The sequence below is a fragment of the Triticum aestivum genome, chromosome 5D, assembly GCF_018294505.1.
Source record: "Triticum aestivum cultivar Chinese Spring chromosome 5D, IWGSC CS RefSeq v2.1, whole genome shotgun sequence".
In the NCBI taxonomy this organism is placed as follows: Eukaryota; Viridiplantae; Streptophyta; class Magnoliopsida; order Poales; family Poaceae; genus Triticum; species Triticum aestivum.
The window spans coordinates 247,041,151-247,055,057 of NC_057808.1; the positions used below are offsets into that span (position 1 = coordinate 247,041,151).

General features: G+C 51.0%; 1 protein-coding gene across 1 annotated transcript; it reads right to left on the reverse strand.

The window, feature by feature from the left end:
• Positions 1-2,915: 2,915 nt before the first annotated feature.
• On the reverse strand, positions 2,916-6,481 carry LOC123120481 (F-box/LRR-repeat protein 3). The gene is made up of 7 exons (XM_044540484.1): positions 5,704-6,481; positions 5,103-5,231; positions 4,739-4,843; positions 4,266-4,659; positions 3,725-4,149; positions 3,386-3,637; positions 2,916-3,250 (listed from the first exon to the last, which is right to left on the reverse strand). Exons 1-7 carry the CDS (start codon positions 6,385-6,387, stop codon positions 3,191-3,193), a joined length of 2,049 nt encoding a protein of 682 aa, XP_044396419.1. The 5' UTR covers positions 6,388-6,481; the 3' UTR covers positions 2,916-3,190.
• Between the last annotated feature and the right edge of the window lie 7,426 nt (positions 6,482-13,907).

Below are 13,907 nucleotides of genomic sequence, written 5' to 3' on the forward strand. Positions count from 1 at the left end.
TGTCGGGAGATGATCACGCGTCGTTGTGCGAGATCGTAGCAGCGATATCCCTTGTGTTCAAGGGGATAACCGAGGAAAATGCAGCGAGTGGAGCGCGGGGCTAGCTTATGGGGAGATGTGGCATAGAGGTTGGGGTAACAAAGACACCCAAACACTCGTAAATGATCGTACGTGGGGTGAATGCCATGAAGCATATAGTAAGGTGTGTGATCGTGAATGACACGTGAAGGGCGACGGTTGAGTAGATATGTGGTCGTGTGCAAGGCTTCAGCCCAAAAGGGAGGTGTGAGGTTGGCTTCGACGAGGAGAGTGCGAATGATGTCATTTGTGGTGCGAAGAAGACGTTCGGCCTTGCCATTCTGAGGGGAGGTGTGAGGGCAAGAGAAGCGGTAGGCAATGCCATTAGCGGAGAAGAACGCACGGAGTGTGGAGTTGATAAACTCACCACCATTGTCCCATTGTAATGCTTTGATGATCACATTGTATTGAGTACGAACGTAAGAGAAAAAGCGTTGGAGAGTAAGGGATGTGTCCGACTTGTTGCGAAGAGCAAATGACCATGAGAAGTGAGTGTAATCATCAAGCACAATCAAGTAATATTGATAACCAGAAAAGCTTACAACGGGGCTGGTCCATAAATCACAATGGATTAACTCAAATGGTGCAAAAGTGCGACTATGTGAAGTAGGAAAGGGTAGGCGCGGCTGTCGTCCAAGTTGGCAAGCATTACATGGTGTATGCGCAATCTTATTACAAGAGGGAAGAAAATCATGGGCTGCTAAGGAAGAAGTAACTTGAGGGCTGGGGTGGCCAAGCCGACGATGCCATACGTTGGCGGTGGAGGTGGTGGCGGAGAGGGCGGTGCTCCAAGGCTTGTTATTGCCGAAGAAGGGATATAGGTCGCCGGAGCTAGCGGAGATCATGATTACCCTCCTGGTTCGAAGGTCCTTCACAACAAAGCCAAGAGGGAAAATTCAATAGAGCATAAGTTATCTTTGGTAAACTGGCGAACGGAAATGAGACTAGTGGCGACATGGGGAGAAAAGAGAACGTCGCGTAGATGGAAGTTGTGAGGGGGTAAGGTGGCTGAGCCAGTGGCTTGAATGGGAAGATGTGTGCCATTGCCAACAACAATACAAGTGAAACGAGGCTTTAAAGAAGGATTCAAAAGGTCGAGGTTACCAGGGTTGCCGATGACGTGGGAGGAGGCGCCGCTGTCGAGGTACCACTCGTGCGGAGCGGAGCCATTGTTGGAGAAGCCGTTGGCGCTGTAGGCGGCCTGGAGCATGGCGAGGTGCTCCCAGGAGGGTGGCGCAGGCGGCGTCAGCGCGTGGTAGCCGAAGAACTGCATCGGATACGCCTGTGCATGGGACCCTGGCCGCGGGCCGAGCACGCCGGCGGCATTGGGAGGGACCCAGCCAGGACGCGGGTTCGGGAGGGCCATCCCGTAGAGCGCGAAGAACCCCATGTAGGGATTGTAGGACATGGGCGGGGAGTTGCCACGACCGCCGTGATCACCGCGCCCACGGCCGCGCCCGCGGCCGCCTCCACCGCGGTCGCCACCATCAGTGCGGTTGCCAGAGCCGCGACCGGCCGGAGAGGCGGGGCCCCGATCAGCGCGGTCGACGGGCGAGGACCAGAGCCGCCGGATCTAGAAGAGCTGCTGGAGGGGCCGCCGCCCCCGGTGACAACGAGGATCGTGGCCGGCTCATCAGCCATGCGCTGGGCGAGATTCTCCTTTGCGAGCTTCAGGCGCGAGAACACCGTCTCGAACGGCGACAGAGGGACCGTGTCCCCGAGCACGACGCGGATGGTGTTGAGGCGTTTGTCGATGTCGTGAAGGAACTGAGTGGTGAGATCCACCTCAGTGACGGCGTGCTCGATGTCGGCCAGGCCGGCGGTGAGAAGCTTCATGCGGCGGGCATACTCGGCGACGGAGAGATCCCCCTGCTTGAGGTTGCGGTATTGCCGGTTCAACATCATGTACCGCGCCGCGCGGTTCGCCCGGAAGTAGTCGCGAATGCGATGCCAGAGATCGTAGGTGGTGGTGGCCCCGACGACGTGATTGACGAGGTTGTCGGCGAGGGTGGACTAGATCCAAAGCACAAGGTGGGCGTCGAGCTCGCGCTGGAAGGCGGTGGCGTTGGGGGGAAGGGGTTGTTCGATGAACTGAGTGACGCCGTAGCGGATCAGAACAAGGAGGAAGGACTTCCACTTGTGGTAGTTGTGATCGTTGGGGTTGAGAAGAAATTTGATGTGGTTCTGGATGCTGTTGCGAAAAATGGGGTGGGGGGAAGGAGCGGCGGCGAAGGAGAGCGGCGGCGCCGTGGAGGGGGGGAAGAGGGGGGTGAACTGAGAGCCAAGCGATGGGGATGAGCCACTGTGGGAAGAGGGAGTGGTGCCGAAGATGAAGGGAGAGGAAGTGCCGGCGGTGGTGCCGGCGCCAGTGGATGAGCTGGAGAGAGTCCCCGGCGAGGTGGCCGAGCTGGTGGCCGGAGAAATGGCGGAGGCGGTCGAGTGCTCGGCCATGGGGGGTCGCCTGGAGTCTGATACCAAGTAGAATGATTAATTGTCTCTGTGCATTCATTCACCCACACCGAGTACAAGATATACACACACTGAAGCGCTTACAAGGAGCCCGATGGAAGTGGCACGCAGGCCTGGGCATGCTCCATGATCCTATAAACTAGGAGTACAAGTACACATACATACACAGGTACAATACACATTAACACTATCTATCTGGAAAAGAAGATAGAAAGAATAATTAACCTGAGGTAGCAAAAGCAACTTCCTTTTGCATCTAGTTGTATCATGCAGTATACCATAACCATTCATGATTTGAGAATTGGACACCAGAAAAAACACAGGCCAAACACCTCATTCCAAATAAGAACACATTGGACAGGCCGACAGGTAATCGAACTCTCATATTGATCAGTAAAGTACAGGTCGACCTCCAGTAATTTGACTAATTTCTCTATGGTTTCATCTATCTCCTGCTTCTCTATATACAGGATACGGCACAACAAAAGAACTTCCCAGTCCACTGAACGAAGCATACATATACAACATTGTTCCGATAACGTCTGTTCTGTACACTCCACCTTGGTGCAAAGCCTCGTTCTACACCATCATGTTCATGTAGCCTGACAGTCAAGACGACGACAACAAAGCATTTCTCATAATCTCATCGTACAAGCACATCTCGAGACTGTTGTTGCCATATGTCGCATCGTTCTTGCTCGACCTGCAAAGACCACACGCTTGTCAGTTGATATATCTACAGAATACATCATAAAAGACAGATGAGAAGTGTTAATACAAATAATAATTCAACTTCAAATCTTCTACACCTAGGCTTGCAAGGGGGCAAGTAGAATACCTTGAATGGTTTATCAATCCACTGGAAAGCACAGCCGCGAGCCTCGACGACTTTGAGCATATGCGGAGGCATCATAGATCTGAACGCTGCGTGAAGCTTCACCCTTGTCAAACCACCAGAGACCATAAGAGCAGCCATCAAGCCATTAGGTGTAATACCCGCCAAGTGTACAATCGTCATGTTCTGAAGCCCACATATGCTAGAGAGGGACAGGAGTCCAATGTCGGTGACCGAACAGTATGACAAGTTTATCTGTATGATGCAGCAATGTTAAATTATGTGCAAGGTATCTCAAGTTTTTTTCTCTCAAAAATAATAAAATAACAGAAAAGGTCATACCTGACGGAGGCTATGAGAGAACTGGGAAAGAAAAAGCATCCCCACATCATTGATCGCAAAGCATTTCTTGACATCAAGCTCGGCAAGTAGCCTGCATCCTATTGCTATTTCTGAGAGCCCAGCAGATGAAACACTGGGGCAACCACGGATCTCCAGTGTGTTCAGCTTTGCACATTTTGAGAGCGACGCCAACGAAACATCTGTTATTTCTGTACAGTAGGACAGGTTGATAGACTCTAGCATTGGACAACCTTGAGCAATTTGAGTAACCCCCTCATCACTAATACCCCCAGACCTATACAAATCAATATCTCGGAGTTCTGGACAAGACTTCCCAATGTGGATAAGGCCTTCATCACTTATCCTCATGCATATTCCAATTTTTAAGACTGACAGTTTGCTGCATCCAGACAGAGCTTTCAAGCCTGCACGGGAAAGATCTCATCACTGTTAACTTTTTGTAGTCGCTGTTGCGAGAAACAGTTAATTCCGCGTCCATTTACCAAAAATAATAGTAAGAAATTTGAGTTTCAGTACAAACCTTCATCATCCAAATCACTGTCTGTGATATCCAACTCTTCCAAATGGCAACAGCGCTTCCCAATCAGTCGGAGCCCTTCACTAGAAAAATGACTACAGGATTCCATTCTTAGAGAGATGAGGGATGGGCATGAGCTAGTGATGGCAGCTAATGAAACATCAGTGATATTGCGATTGCAAGTAATGTCCAGCTTCAGCAAATTCTTTAGTCTTGACACAACGAAAGACAGATCAGTATCTGTCACTCCTGAGCACTTGCTCAGGCTCAACTCTCTTAAAGAAACACAAGAAATTCCAATGTATTTTAGTCCATCAGCCATGATCTTGCAGCCTTCCAATTTCAGGGTCTGCAATCTAGGAAGCATTTGGAAGCATTTTCCCAAAGATGGAGTAACCTGCCAAAAAGAAGAATGTAAGACAAACTAGAGAAGGTCAAGTTATGCCCAGATGATGGTACTACAATTAGATACTTACATTACAGCAGTACGACAGATTCAATTCCAAGAGATTTGGCACTGCCTTCACAACTGATGAAACTCCCGTATGAGTGACATTCCGACAGGTTGACAAATCGAGCACCTGCAAGAGTAGAAGTGTTATTTTCAAGTTTATTGGCCACGATACTTGGGAAACTTTGTTGAGTGCCTACACATGTTCTAATGTAACTACTTGTTTCACATCGACATGTATGGACGTGCCAAACATGCTATATTAAAATAGCGACATTAACCATATAAACCTACACAAAGAGTTGATGAGCCTAATAGTGATCAAATGAAGGTGACATGACACACACAACACTAACACATGAAACAAAATGGTCTAGTTTGATGATTACCCGTAGTGATTTGCTGCATTCATTCTCAAGACCACCAAGGGCATCATCATCTATTCCAACACATCCCGCCAGTGCTAACACCTCAAGATTGGGTAGCTTCATGATGGCTGGAAGGCAGTCTTTGGAGATCTGCAATGCAATATAAGTATTTATTAGTCCAATGCGTTTGTCTATTTGGCACCTCAACAGAAAGTAGCCAATTACTGATTCCCATCCTCAAAAGGTATTTTTTTACTGCAGTAGTCCAATTCTTTGACAGAAAAAAACAAGAAAAGTAATTCCACTGCGATAGTCCAATTCCATGAGCATTTCTTGCAGAAGAAAATATAAACAGAGTTGCTAAAAACATCAAACCGTTGTGCTAGTATCTCCTACAAAGATCGAAAGGGAAAACAGTCAAGCCGTATGGAGAAATTCACGTGAGAGACATGTACATCTAAACTTTCCAAGAAAGCACCAAAATCAACTCTCTTTTTTTCATTAATTAAAGTGTTTCTGGAATCAAGAAACGCATGAACGGGGAACCCGAAGCCATAACTCCCTTCATCCAAGAAATGGAACAGGACGTGATGGATAGAGATCAAGAAGAAGCATGGCTCACCATGGTGTAGGAAAGATTCAGGGTCCTGAGTTTCTTGCACTTGAGGGCGAGGAGCTGGACCCCCAAATCCGTGATCCCGAGGCACCAGTTGAGCGTGAGCTCCCGCAGGTCCGGGCACCCGACGGCGATGCAGCCGAGCCCCATGTCCGTCATGGGCTTGCAGCGCGAAAGGCAGAGCCTCTGCAGGCCCCGCGCCCGGGCCAACTCCGCGGCCGCCGCGTCCCCGAGGTCGACCCCATTGGAGAGGTCGAGGTCAGCGAGGCCGGGGCAGGCGGCGACGAGCGCGGCGAGGCCGGGCGCCCCGAAGCCGCGGGAGCGGGAGAGGTCGACGGCGCGGAGGGAAGGCATGGGCGCGGAGGAGAGAGCGGCGAGGGCCGCGCCGGGGACGCGCGGGCAGAGGGTGAGGTCCAGGCGGACGGCGGTGGGGTAGCGGGCGAGCGCGGCGCGGAGGAGGTCGGCGCGGTACGGGCGGAGCACGCGGCGGTGGCGCGACTCGGCGGCGTGGCAGGCGCGGGAGGCGAGCGCGAAGGACTTGAGCGCGCGCGGATCGGCGGCCGCCACCCGGTCCAGGACCAAGAAAAGAAGCTCGTCGGCCAGCGAGTCGATCGGCGCGACCGCAACCGGAACCGCGGCAGAGCAGACGCGTCGGCGCTTGTGGAGGTGGCCGTGGATCGCCGTGGCCATGACGGGCAAGGCAGGTTGGCAGTTGGTTGTCCGCTGCGACACCAAGAACGGACGGAGGGAGTAGCAATGGCTGGCCACGGCCTACTCACACGCAACAATCAAGAAGGAGGAGAGGGAAAAAGCAAGGAAGGGGCAAAATGACGAGACTGCCCCTGCGTCGCCTTATCACGGCCCCCGCGAGACGCCCCACCTGCGTTTCCCTATCTGCCCCCGCGTGCTAGAGCGCGAGGGGAGTACGGCGCGCGCGACGACCGGGGGTGGCATGGTCATTGCGCGGCGGGGAAAGGACTGTACGGAGGAGGTACAGGCGGGGGCAGGGGTGGAATAACCGAAAAGATGGCGGGGAAAGCGAGGTGAGAGCCTGAGAGGGAGAGCGGGGAGGGTACGATGCGGGGGAGGGACGGAACGGAACGGATCGTACAGCCGGACGGGTACGATGCCCCGCCGCTACGCGCACCGGCCTCGGCCCTTACCCGCGTCTTCGAACCTCATGGTGACGTGTGGGTCCGGGAGGGGGTGGTGAAGGGTGAGGAGGGAAGGTGGTGAGAAAGGGGGAGGCGGATTTTTTTCATTTGACTGGCCCCGTACTACCCGGGGACGGCACGCACTGGGGAACTGCGTGGAGTTGCTTCCAAGGCAGAGAGAGCACTCCGGTTATCACTGCATAGAATATTTCTTTTATAAGCTTTTTTTGTGAGGTGTTAGGGCATCTCCGACTGCGTCCAGCAAATCACAACGTCTGAACCAAGGTGTTCTCACTTTTTTTTTCATCAAATATGGTGCGGCATTAATGCTTAAAACTGAAAGTAAATCTGGAAAGGTTTGCTGGAGTCCGGACGTCCACCAGCCAACCAAAAAATCACCACATACCCCCACGGTGCATGCTTCTAAAGAAAATTAGATGGATTGAGCGACGCGACATTAGCCTGGATTTAGCCCTCTTCCCTACTCTCTACTGGCTAGACCTCAGTTTGGAGCTGGTGTCGTCGATGTTTGGCGGAAAGTTCGACATAAACGTGTGCATGTGTGTGTGTGTGTTTTGGCGGAAGCTGATCGCACTTGTCTTGGTGGTGAGGGTTTTGTCGGAAGCAAGCTGTGTGTTTTGGCCGAAGCAAGCAGTTTATGTTGCTATCTGTTCTGGCGGAAGCCCCATGAAGCATGTAGGTGTGTGTGTGTTTTAGTGGAAGCAAGCTGTGTATTTTGGCAGAAGCCGCATGAATCATGTAGGTGTATGTGTGTCTTAGCGGAAGCAAACCGTTTTATGTAGCTATCTGCTTTGGGGGAAGACGCATGGAGCATGTAATTGTGTGTGTGTTTTAGCGGAAGCAAGCTGTGTATTTGGCAGAAGCCGCATTAATAAATATACGTGAATAATTTTTTGAGTAAATAGAGATGGTTGGACGTGTTTGAATTGCAGCACGCCGTTGAAGATGCCCTTATAACTATTGTTATTGTTTACTGCTATGTTATAGCACTATCACCCAAAAAGATTGAAAGATGAGAAACATGTATTCTCCAAACGGCATGAAGTTGTGTATTTCTAATTCCAATTTTGAGGCCATTGTGCATCTGCTTGAAATTTTGATTCCAAATTCGAGCTCGTGGAAGTGTGAGATGAGCACATTTTTTTTACAACACAGCCGTCCTTCCAAGACCAGCCTTGATGGCTCCACTTATTTTTTAGAGTGAAAAATACTACAGGCATAAATCTCCACTTATTTATTTCCGTGGCTAGCAGGCCAATAATTACATGTTAGGTATGTGTCGATTCGAGAGCAAGACCAGCCTTGATGGCCCCATTTCCGTGCGCGCAAAAGTCAGAAAAGCACGTAACGGGAACAATAAGCTATCGATCACCCACTAGCTCGAGCATCTACAAAAGTGGTGTTTCTATGTGCTCCTACCTAAATTCGACTCGAAAAATGTACCCGTACCCAAGTTCTGTCTATTTTAGCTTGTCCTTTAGATCAAGGCTTCATACTGTGATCAATGATTTCCTTTTCTATTTCAGAGTGAATTTCTTTTATTTTTTGGTTCGCAAAAACTAGGGTTTAAAAATAAAATTTATTTTTTTAACACAGTACAAACACAAATACTCATACGTACACATATACACTTATCCCTATAAAAATTGGACCCTGAGGGTGGCAACTTTAGTTGGCAACTCCAAACATTTTCGATGGCAAGTCTAATTACGCGAGGGCAACTTTAGTTGGCAAAACATCATAATTTTCATGCTTCAGCTTATTTTTGACAGAAACGTACCGTGTGTAATTGAAATGTGTCATCCTTGCATGACTGAAATCGCCATCGAAAAACGTCAAGACGGAAGTGCCACATAATGTGCCACTTATTACTTGGATAAAAATTAGTGATAGACTGTTTATTTAAAAATAATAATTAGCAGTATAACCCCAAAAAAATTCTTGCAGACCTAATTTGAGAGAGAAACTACTGAATGCAATCACGGTAGTTCCTGTTCGAAATTATTGGGGTGGTCGCGGTCACATGCATGATGCATGGCTGGGCGGCTAGATTTCCTTTCGTACGAGTAGAAAATAGAAAAGCAAGTGTACATAATAAAGAAGAAAGATGCCCCTCCACCAGCTGATGCCCGGGCGGCGGGTGATGACGGTGGAGTGCGCGTGTGGCGACCGCCGTACCAAAAAGGACCCGTTCCGTTCTGTACTACTCCTACGTCCTCAGTACACACCTCGCCCTGATAAGCACTCTCCCAGAAGAAACGATAAGATATGATGATGGATGGGGAACAGCCGAGCCGAGCTGATCTGATCTGATCCCATCTCGCCTCCTTTTCCGTTTGGAAGGTTGCTTGATAGCCTCCCTCCCAGCCCGGCCCTTTCCTGGGAAGGCTCCATCTGCGGCTCCGCCTGCCTGCCTGGCTGGCTGTCCCTGCCTCCGCATCCGGTACCTACCTGCCGACGCGTCAGCGGGCCCACCCGTCTGTTGTCCCCATCCAGCAGTGGCACCCTCACGTCCACGCCATGTCCGTGGGTGCGGATAAGGACTGTTTTCAGGCTCCCAAAGAGATTTGAAAGAAGAAAAAAAACTACTGTACTCTTTCCGTTCAATGAAAAGTGTATCTATGAGCAACTTCAACCAGACGACCTATTTCGTTCGCTCACGTCTGTTTGAGCCGTCACGGATAAAAACGCTGGCTCAACGCGACCCATTCTCAAAAATAATCCGCTTCGCGTTCGCGCGGATCTATTCCCGGCCCAAAATTGCGCCTAAAATGCGTCGGTGCGGACGCGAAGCGGACATGCCGCGCGTACCCTCAGTGTCCGCTGCGGCCTCGCATGTCGGCCGACAAACTACCGCCCGCGGTCATATTTATGACGACCACCGACACCGGGCCCGCCTGGCAGTGTTTAGAAGGGCCACGTGCCTGTCCTTTTTAATGGACGCTTGCGGCGGGGCCGGCCTCATCCACAACCCGCGTTCACATCTTGCCACCTTTGCTCCCTCGCCGGTGACCAGGAAGCCCTAGCCAGCCAGCCGCAAACCCTAGCTAGCCAGCAAGCATCCAGCCAGCCATGGGATTCTTCAACAGGAAGGGAGGGAAGAAGGGGAGGTTCAGCGCCGGAGCGAGCTCTTCCCACAGGACCCTGCCACGTCGCCGCTGGCTAGGCGCGGCACGCCACCGCGGGAGCGGCTGTACATCCCAGTCCACCAGGCACAATAGCACTGGCAGTACCGCCAGCCCGTGCCTATCCAGATGTGAAGTTGCCGCACGGCTGGCAATTGGACCCGCAGCGCATCCCATCCCGGCGGCGCCGCAGTCCGAGCGGGCGCAGGCTGAGGAGGTTCACCGGTGGCGCAACCTCCTCATGCCGAAGCGGCGCGCCATGCGTGACTACGTGCCAGACTTCCCCAACTGGGAGCGCTTGTTTGCGCTAGAGCACGAGGAGGAGTGCCGCCTCGGCGTCCACACCAAACACGACCTTCCACCCCCGCCCCTGCGGGTAAAGCCGGAGGCGGAGTACCAAGTCGCCCTCGAGGAGGCCCTGCAGCACCCGCTGGAGGCGAGCCGGCTCAAGGAGGACGCCCATTGGGATGGGTTGGAGCAAGCCCTAGCTTTTTCCGCGGCGGGGGATCCCGTCCAGGGGCCCCTATTCGTGCCGCCACCGCCGCCGGCGCCGGCCCTCGTCGAGCCCAAGGCCGAGCCGGAGCCGGAGCGCGAGCCAACTCCGACGCGCAAGCGGTCGCCGCCGCCCCCTGAAGGAGTCCTATTCATGGACCGGCCAGCTCCGCAAGTGGGTGAGCACGCCTCCCTGCTACTTTGCCTCCACGCCGAAAGAAGAGGCGGCCCACCTTGAGCACTGAAATGCGCATTGGCTCGCCGAGGAAGGGCCGGCGGCGAGCGGCAGATGCGATATGAGCAGATGTTGCGCCGCGACGAGGAGGCTCTGCGGCTTGAGGAGGAGGAGCGCGCCCACCTCGCCGCTATGCCGTCGCAGCAGCAGACGCCGGAGGAGGCTGCCCTGGTGGCCTATCAAGCCGCGTTCGGGTGGGTTGGGCCTCCCCCCGTCTTCATTGACCTCACCGGTGGCGACGACGACGACAGCAAGGGCAAGGGCAAGGCAGTCTACTAGGGCAGCATGCAGGCGTTTATTAGAGTTTTTTTAAATAGTTATGTTTAAATGGACTTTGGCTGGCGTTTGACCGACCATTTATGTATAATTATGCTTAATTCATCAGTTTCAGCCATGTCAGCATAAATGGGTCGGCCTCCCGTTGGGCGCGCCTGCCGACCCAAATAAAAACCGGACGCGCACGTCCGTCTGGCCGACCCAAGTGGACGAAAAGCGGACAAAGCGCGCGTCCATTTGGGTCGGCACGTTGGAGTTGCTCTAAAATTTTAGGACATATGATAAAGTGGAGTAAAATTTGCATTGAAAAGGTTCAAGCCGCCATCTCTTCTCTTTAATTACCCAACCCTCAATTAGATAAGTGCATGTAGAAGTTAAGAAGACATGTGTAGAATGTTATCAATCTTGATTACCATGTGACAAGAGAGAAACATGTTTTTCTACTTTAAAGTGCATTGGTAAGATAGAAGTACACTCTTTGTGGACAAAATTTAAAGGCAAATATACACTCTTCATCGGACGGAGGGAGTATGCTGACATTCATGAAATAGGACCAGTCTGCGGAAAAGGGCATCTCTCTCGGCCCAATGGGAACCACGGTACCACAGGCCCGCTGCCTACGGCTTAGGAAGCGACACCTGAAGAATACCTTAAGAGGCAGCCCAGCCGTGGGCGCCGCGAAGCAAGCCACCTCGCGAGGACCCTCGCCACGAGGCGAGACTCTACTGAGGTAGGCTCCCCTCGCGAGGTGACCCCCAGCAAGGCCCTTAGCGTGGGAGGCCGCGCGACATCGATCGCGTGGCCATGTGCCCAGCACATGGGTGACGCGCGCGCCAGATGACGTCGGCGAAGACCGTGCCAGCAGGCGCGACGAGGGTAGATTTCCTCTTTGGTGATAAGGGAGCAGTGGCGCATGCCTCCCCACAAAGCAAGCTCAAAAGGTTGCCACTTCGGTGCAAGAAGATCAGGACGACACGGTGCGCTAGGGCAGGCATCATCGCTGAGCCCACCCGCGCATCAGAGTGTCTTAACAGGCGAAAGAAACTTTTGTCAGGATAAGACTGAGCATCTGTCCCACTTTGAATTGCCATTGTGTGGCAACCCTTCCCGCCAATGTTCTCGGGGGAAGAGGACCAAGGCAACTATAAAAGGGGCAGTGTTGCCACTGTAGAAGGGGATCGCGCAATTGACCCCTGAGACTCACCTTGTAACTCCAAGAGCACTGTCTCCACAAGCAATCCCACCAAGTAGGAGTAGGATTTTACATCGCACGGTGGCCCGAACCTGGGTAGCTCGTTGTGTCCTTGTTGTGTCTTGCGTCCCTCCGCCGTGCCTCGCTCACTTTCTAGTGCTAGGTCGTGAACCAGGGCCCCAGAGTTCCAACAAGGATTTTGGAGGATTTCACGTAGCACAAATCAATCCCCCAAAATTTGGCACACCAGGTAGGGCCTTGGTTTCATGCATTCAGCCTCGATCTTGACATGGCTGACGCACGATGCGAGCGTGCCCTGCGCAGGGCCTGACGGGTCTAGACGGAGCCCATCATCAACGACAACCTGCCGGGTCTAGACGGAGAAAATGATTCACAAAAGGAAGCTACTATCTCAGAGTCAATTCCATATTTAGTACTAAACTTATGAAAAGCATATGTTTCCATAAAAGATTTAACACAGTCAAACTCAAGTTTTATACCTGACTCATTACCTTTGTCAAATTCCCAATCTTCAGATTTGCTTTAATTCTTTCTAGAAGACACTATTTGAATTCAATAGTTTTCTTCATAAAGGAGCCAACAGAAGAAGTATCGAGCATGGATCGATCATTATGAGAAAGCTGAGTATAAAAGTTTTGAATAATAATTTCTCTCAAGAGCTCATGATTGGGGCATGTGTGCATGATGGACTTAAGCCTCCCCCAAGCTTGAGCGATACTTTCTCCTTCACGAGGCCAAAAATTATATATATTAATTTGATCACAATGAACCAAATGCATATGATAGAACTTCTGGTGAAACTCCAATTTCAATCGGTTCCAATCCCATGTTCCAATATCATCCAACAGCCTATACCACGTTCCTTCCAAAGACAAAGGGAAAACCTTCTTCTTAACCCCATCCTCGGATAAACCTGCAAGCTTAAACAATCCACAAATTTCTTCCAAATAGATTAAGTGCATATCATGATGTATTGTCCATTTCCTGCATAAGGATTAGCTAGCAGTTTTTCTAACATACCCGAAGGAATCTCATAATAAATATTTTCAGTAGGTTCAGTGGGTGGAGGGGCAACTCTTTATGCTTCTGGTTGAGGTGAAGATACCCCGAACAAACCCCTCAAAGGATTATTTTCCATAGTGACAAGTGACGGAAAATTTGAACACATAATATAAATGTTTCCATACCAAATTCCACTTACCAAAGGCGCTTCACTCCCCGACAACGACACCAAATAAGGGTCTTAATGACCCACAATTATAGGGGATCTGAAGGAAATATGCCCTAGAGGCAATAATGAAGTTGTTATTTTATATTTCCTTATATCATGATAAATGTTTATTATTCATGCTAGAATTGTATTAACCGAAAACTTGATACATGTGTGGATACATAGACAAAACACGTGTCCCTAGTAAGCCTCTACTAGAATAGCTCGTTAATCAAAGATGGTTAAGTTTCCTAACCATAGACATGTATTGTCATTTGATGAACGAGATCACATCATTAGGAGAATGATGTGATGGACAAGACCCATCCGTTAGCTTAGCATATTGATCATTCAGTTTTATTGGTATTGCTTTCTTCATGTCATATACATATTCCTTTGACTATGAGATTATGCAACTCCCGGATACCAGAGGAATGCCTTGTGTTCTATCAAACGTCACAACATAACTAAGTGATTATAAAGA

Coding starts and splice junctions, on each gene's coding strand:
- LOC123120481 (XM_044540484.1), bottom strand. CDS start 6,387: ATGGCCACGGCGATCCACGGCCACCTCCACAAGCGCCGACGCGTCTGC. Junction 3,638..3,724: donor TCTCTCATAGCCTCCGTCAG/GTATGACCTTTT, acceptor TGCATCATACAG/ATAAACTTGTCATACTGTTC. Junction 3,251..3,385: donor GGATTGATAAACCATTCAAG/GTATTCTACTTG, acceptor TGGTCTTTGCAG/GTCGAGCAAGAACGATGCGA.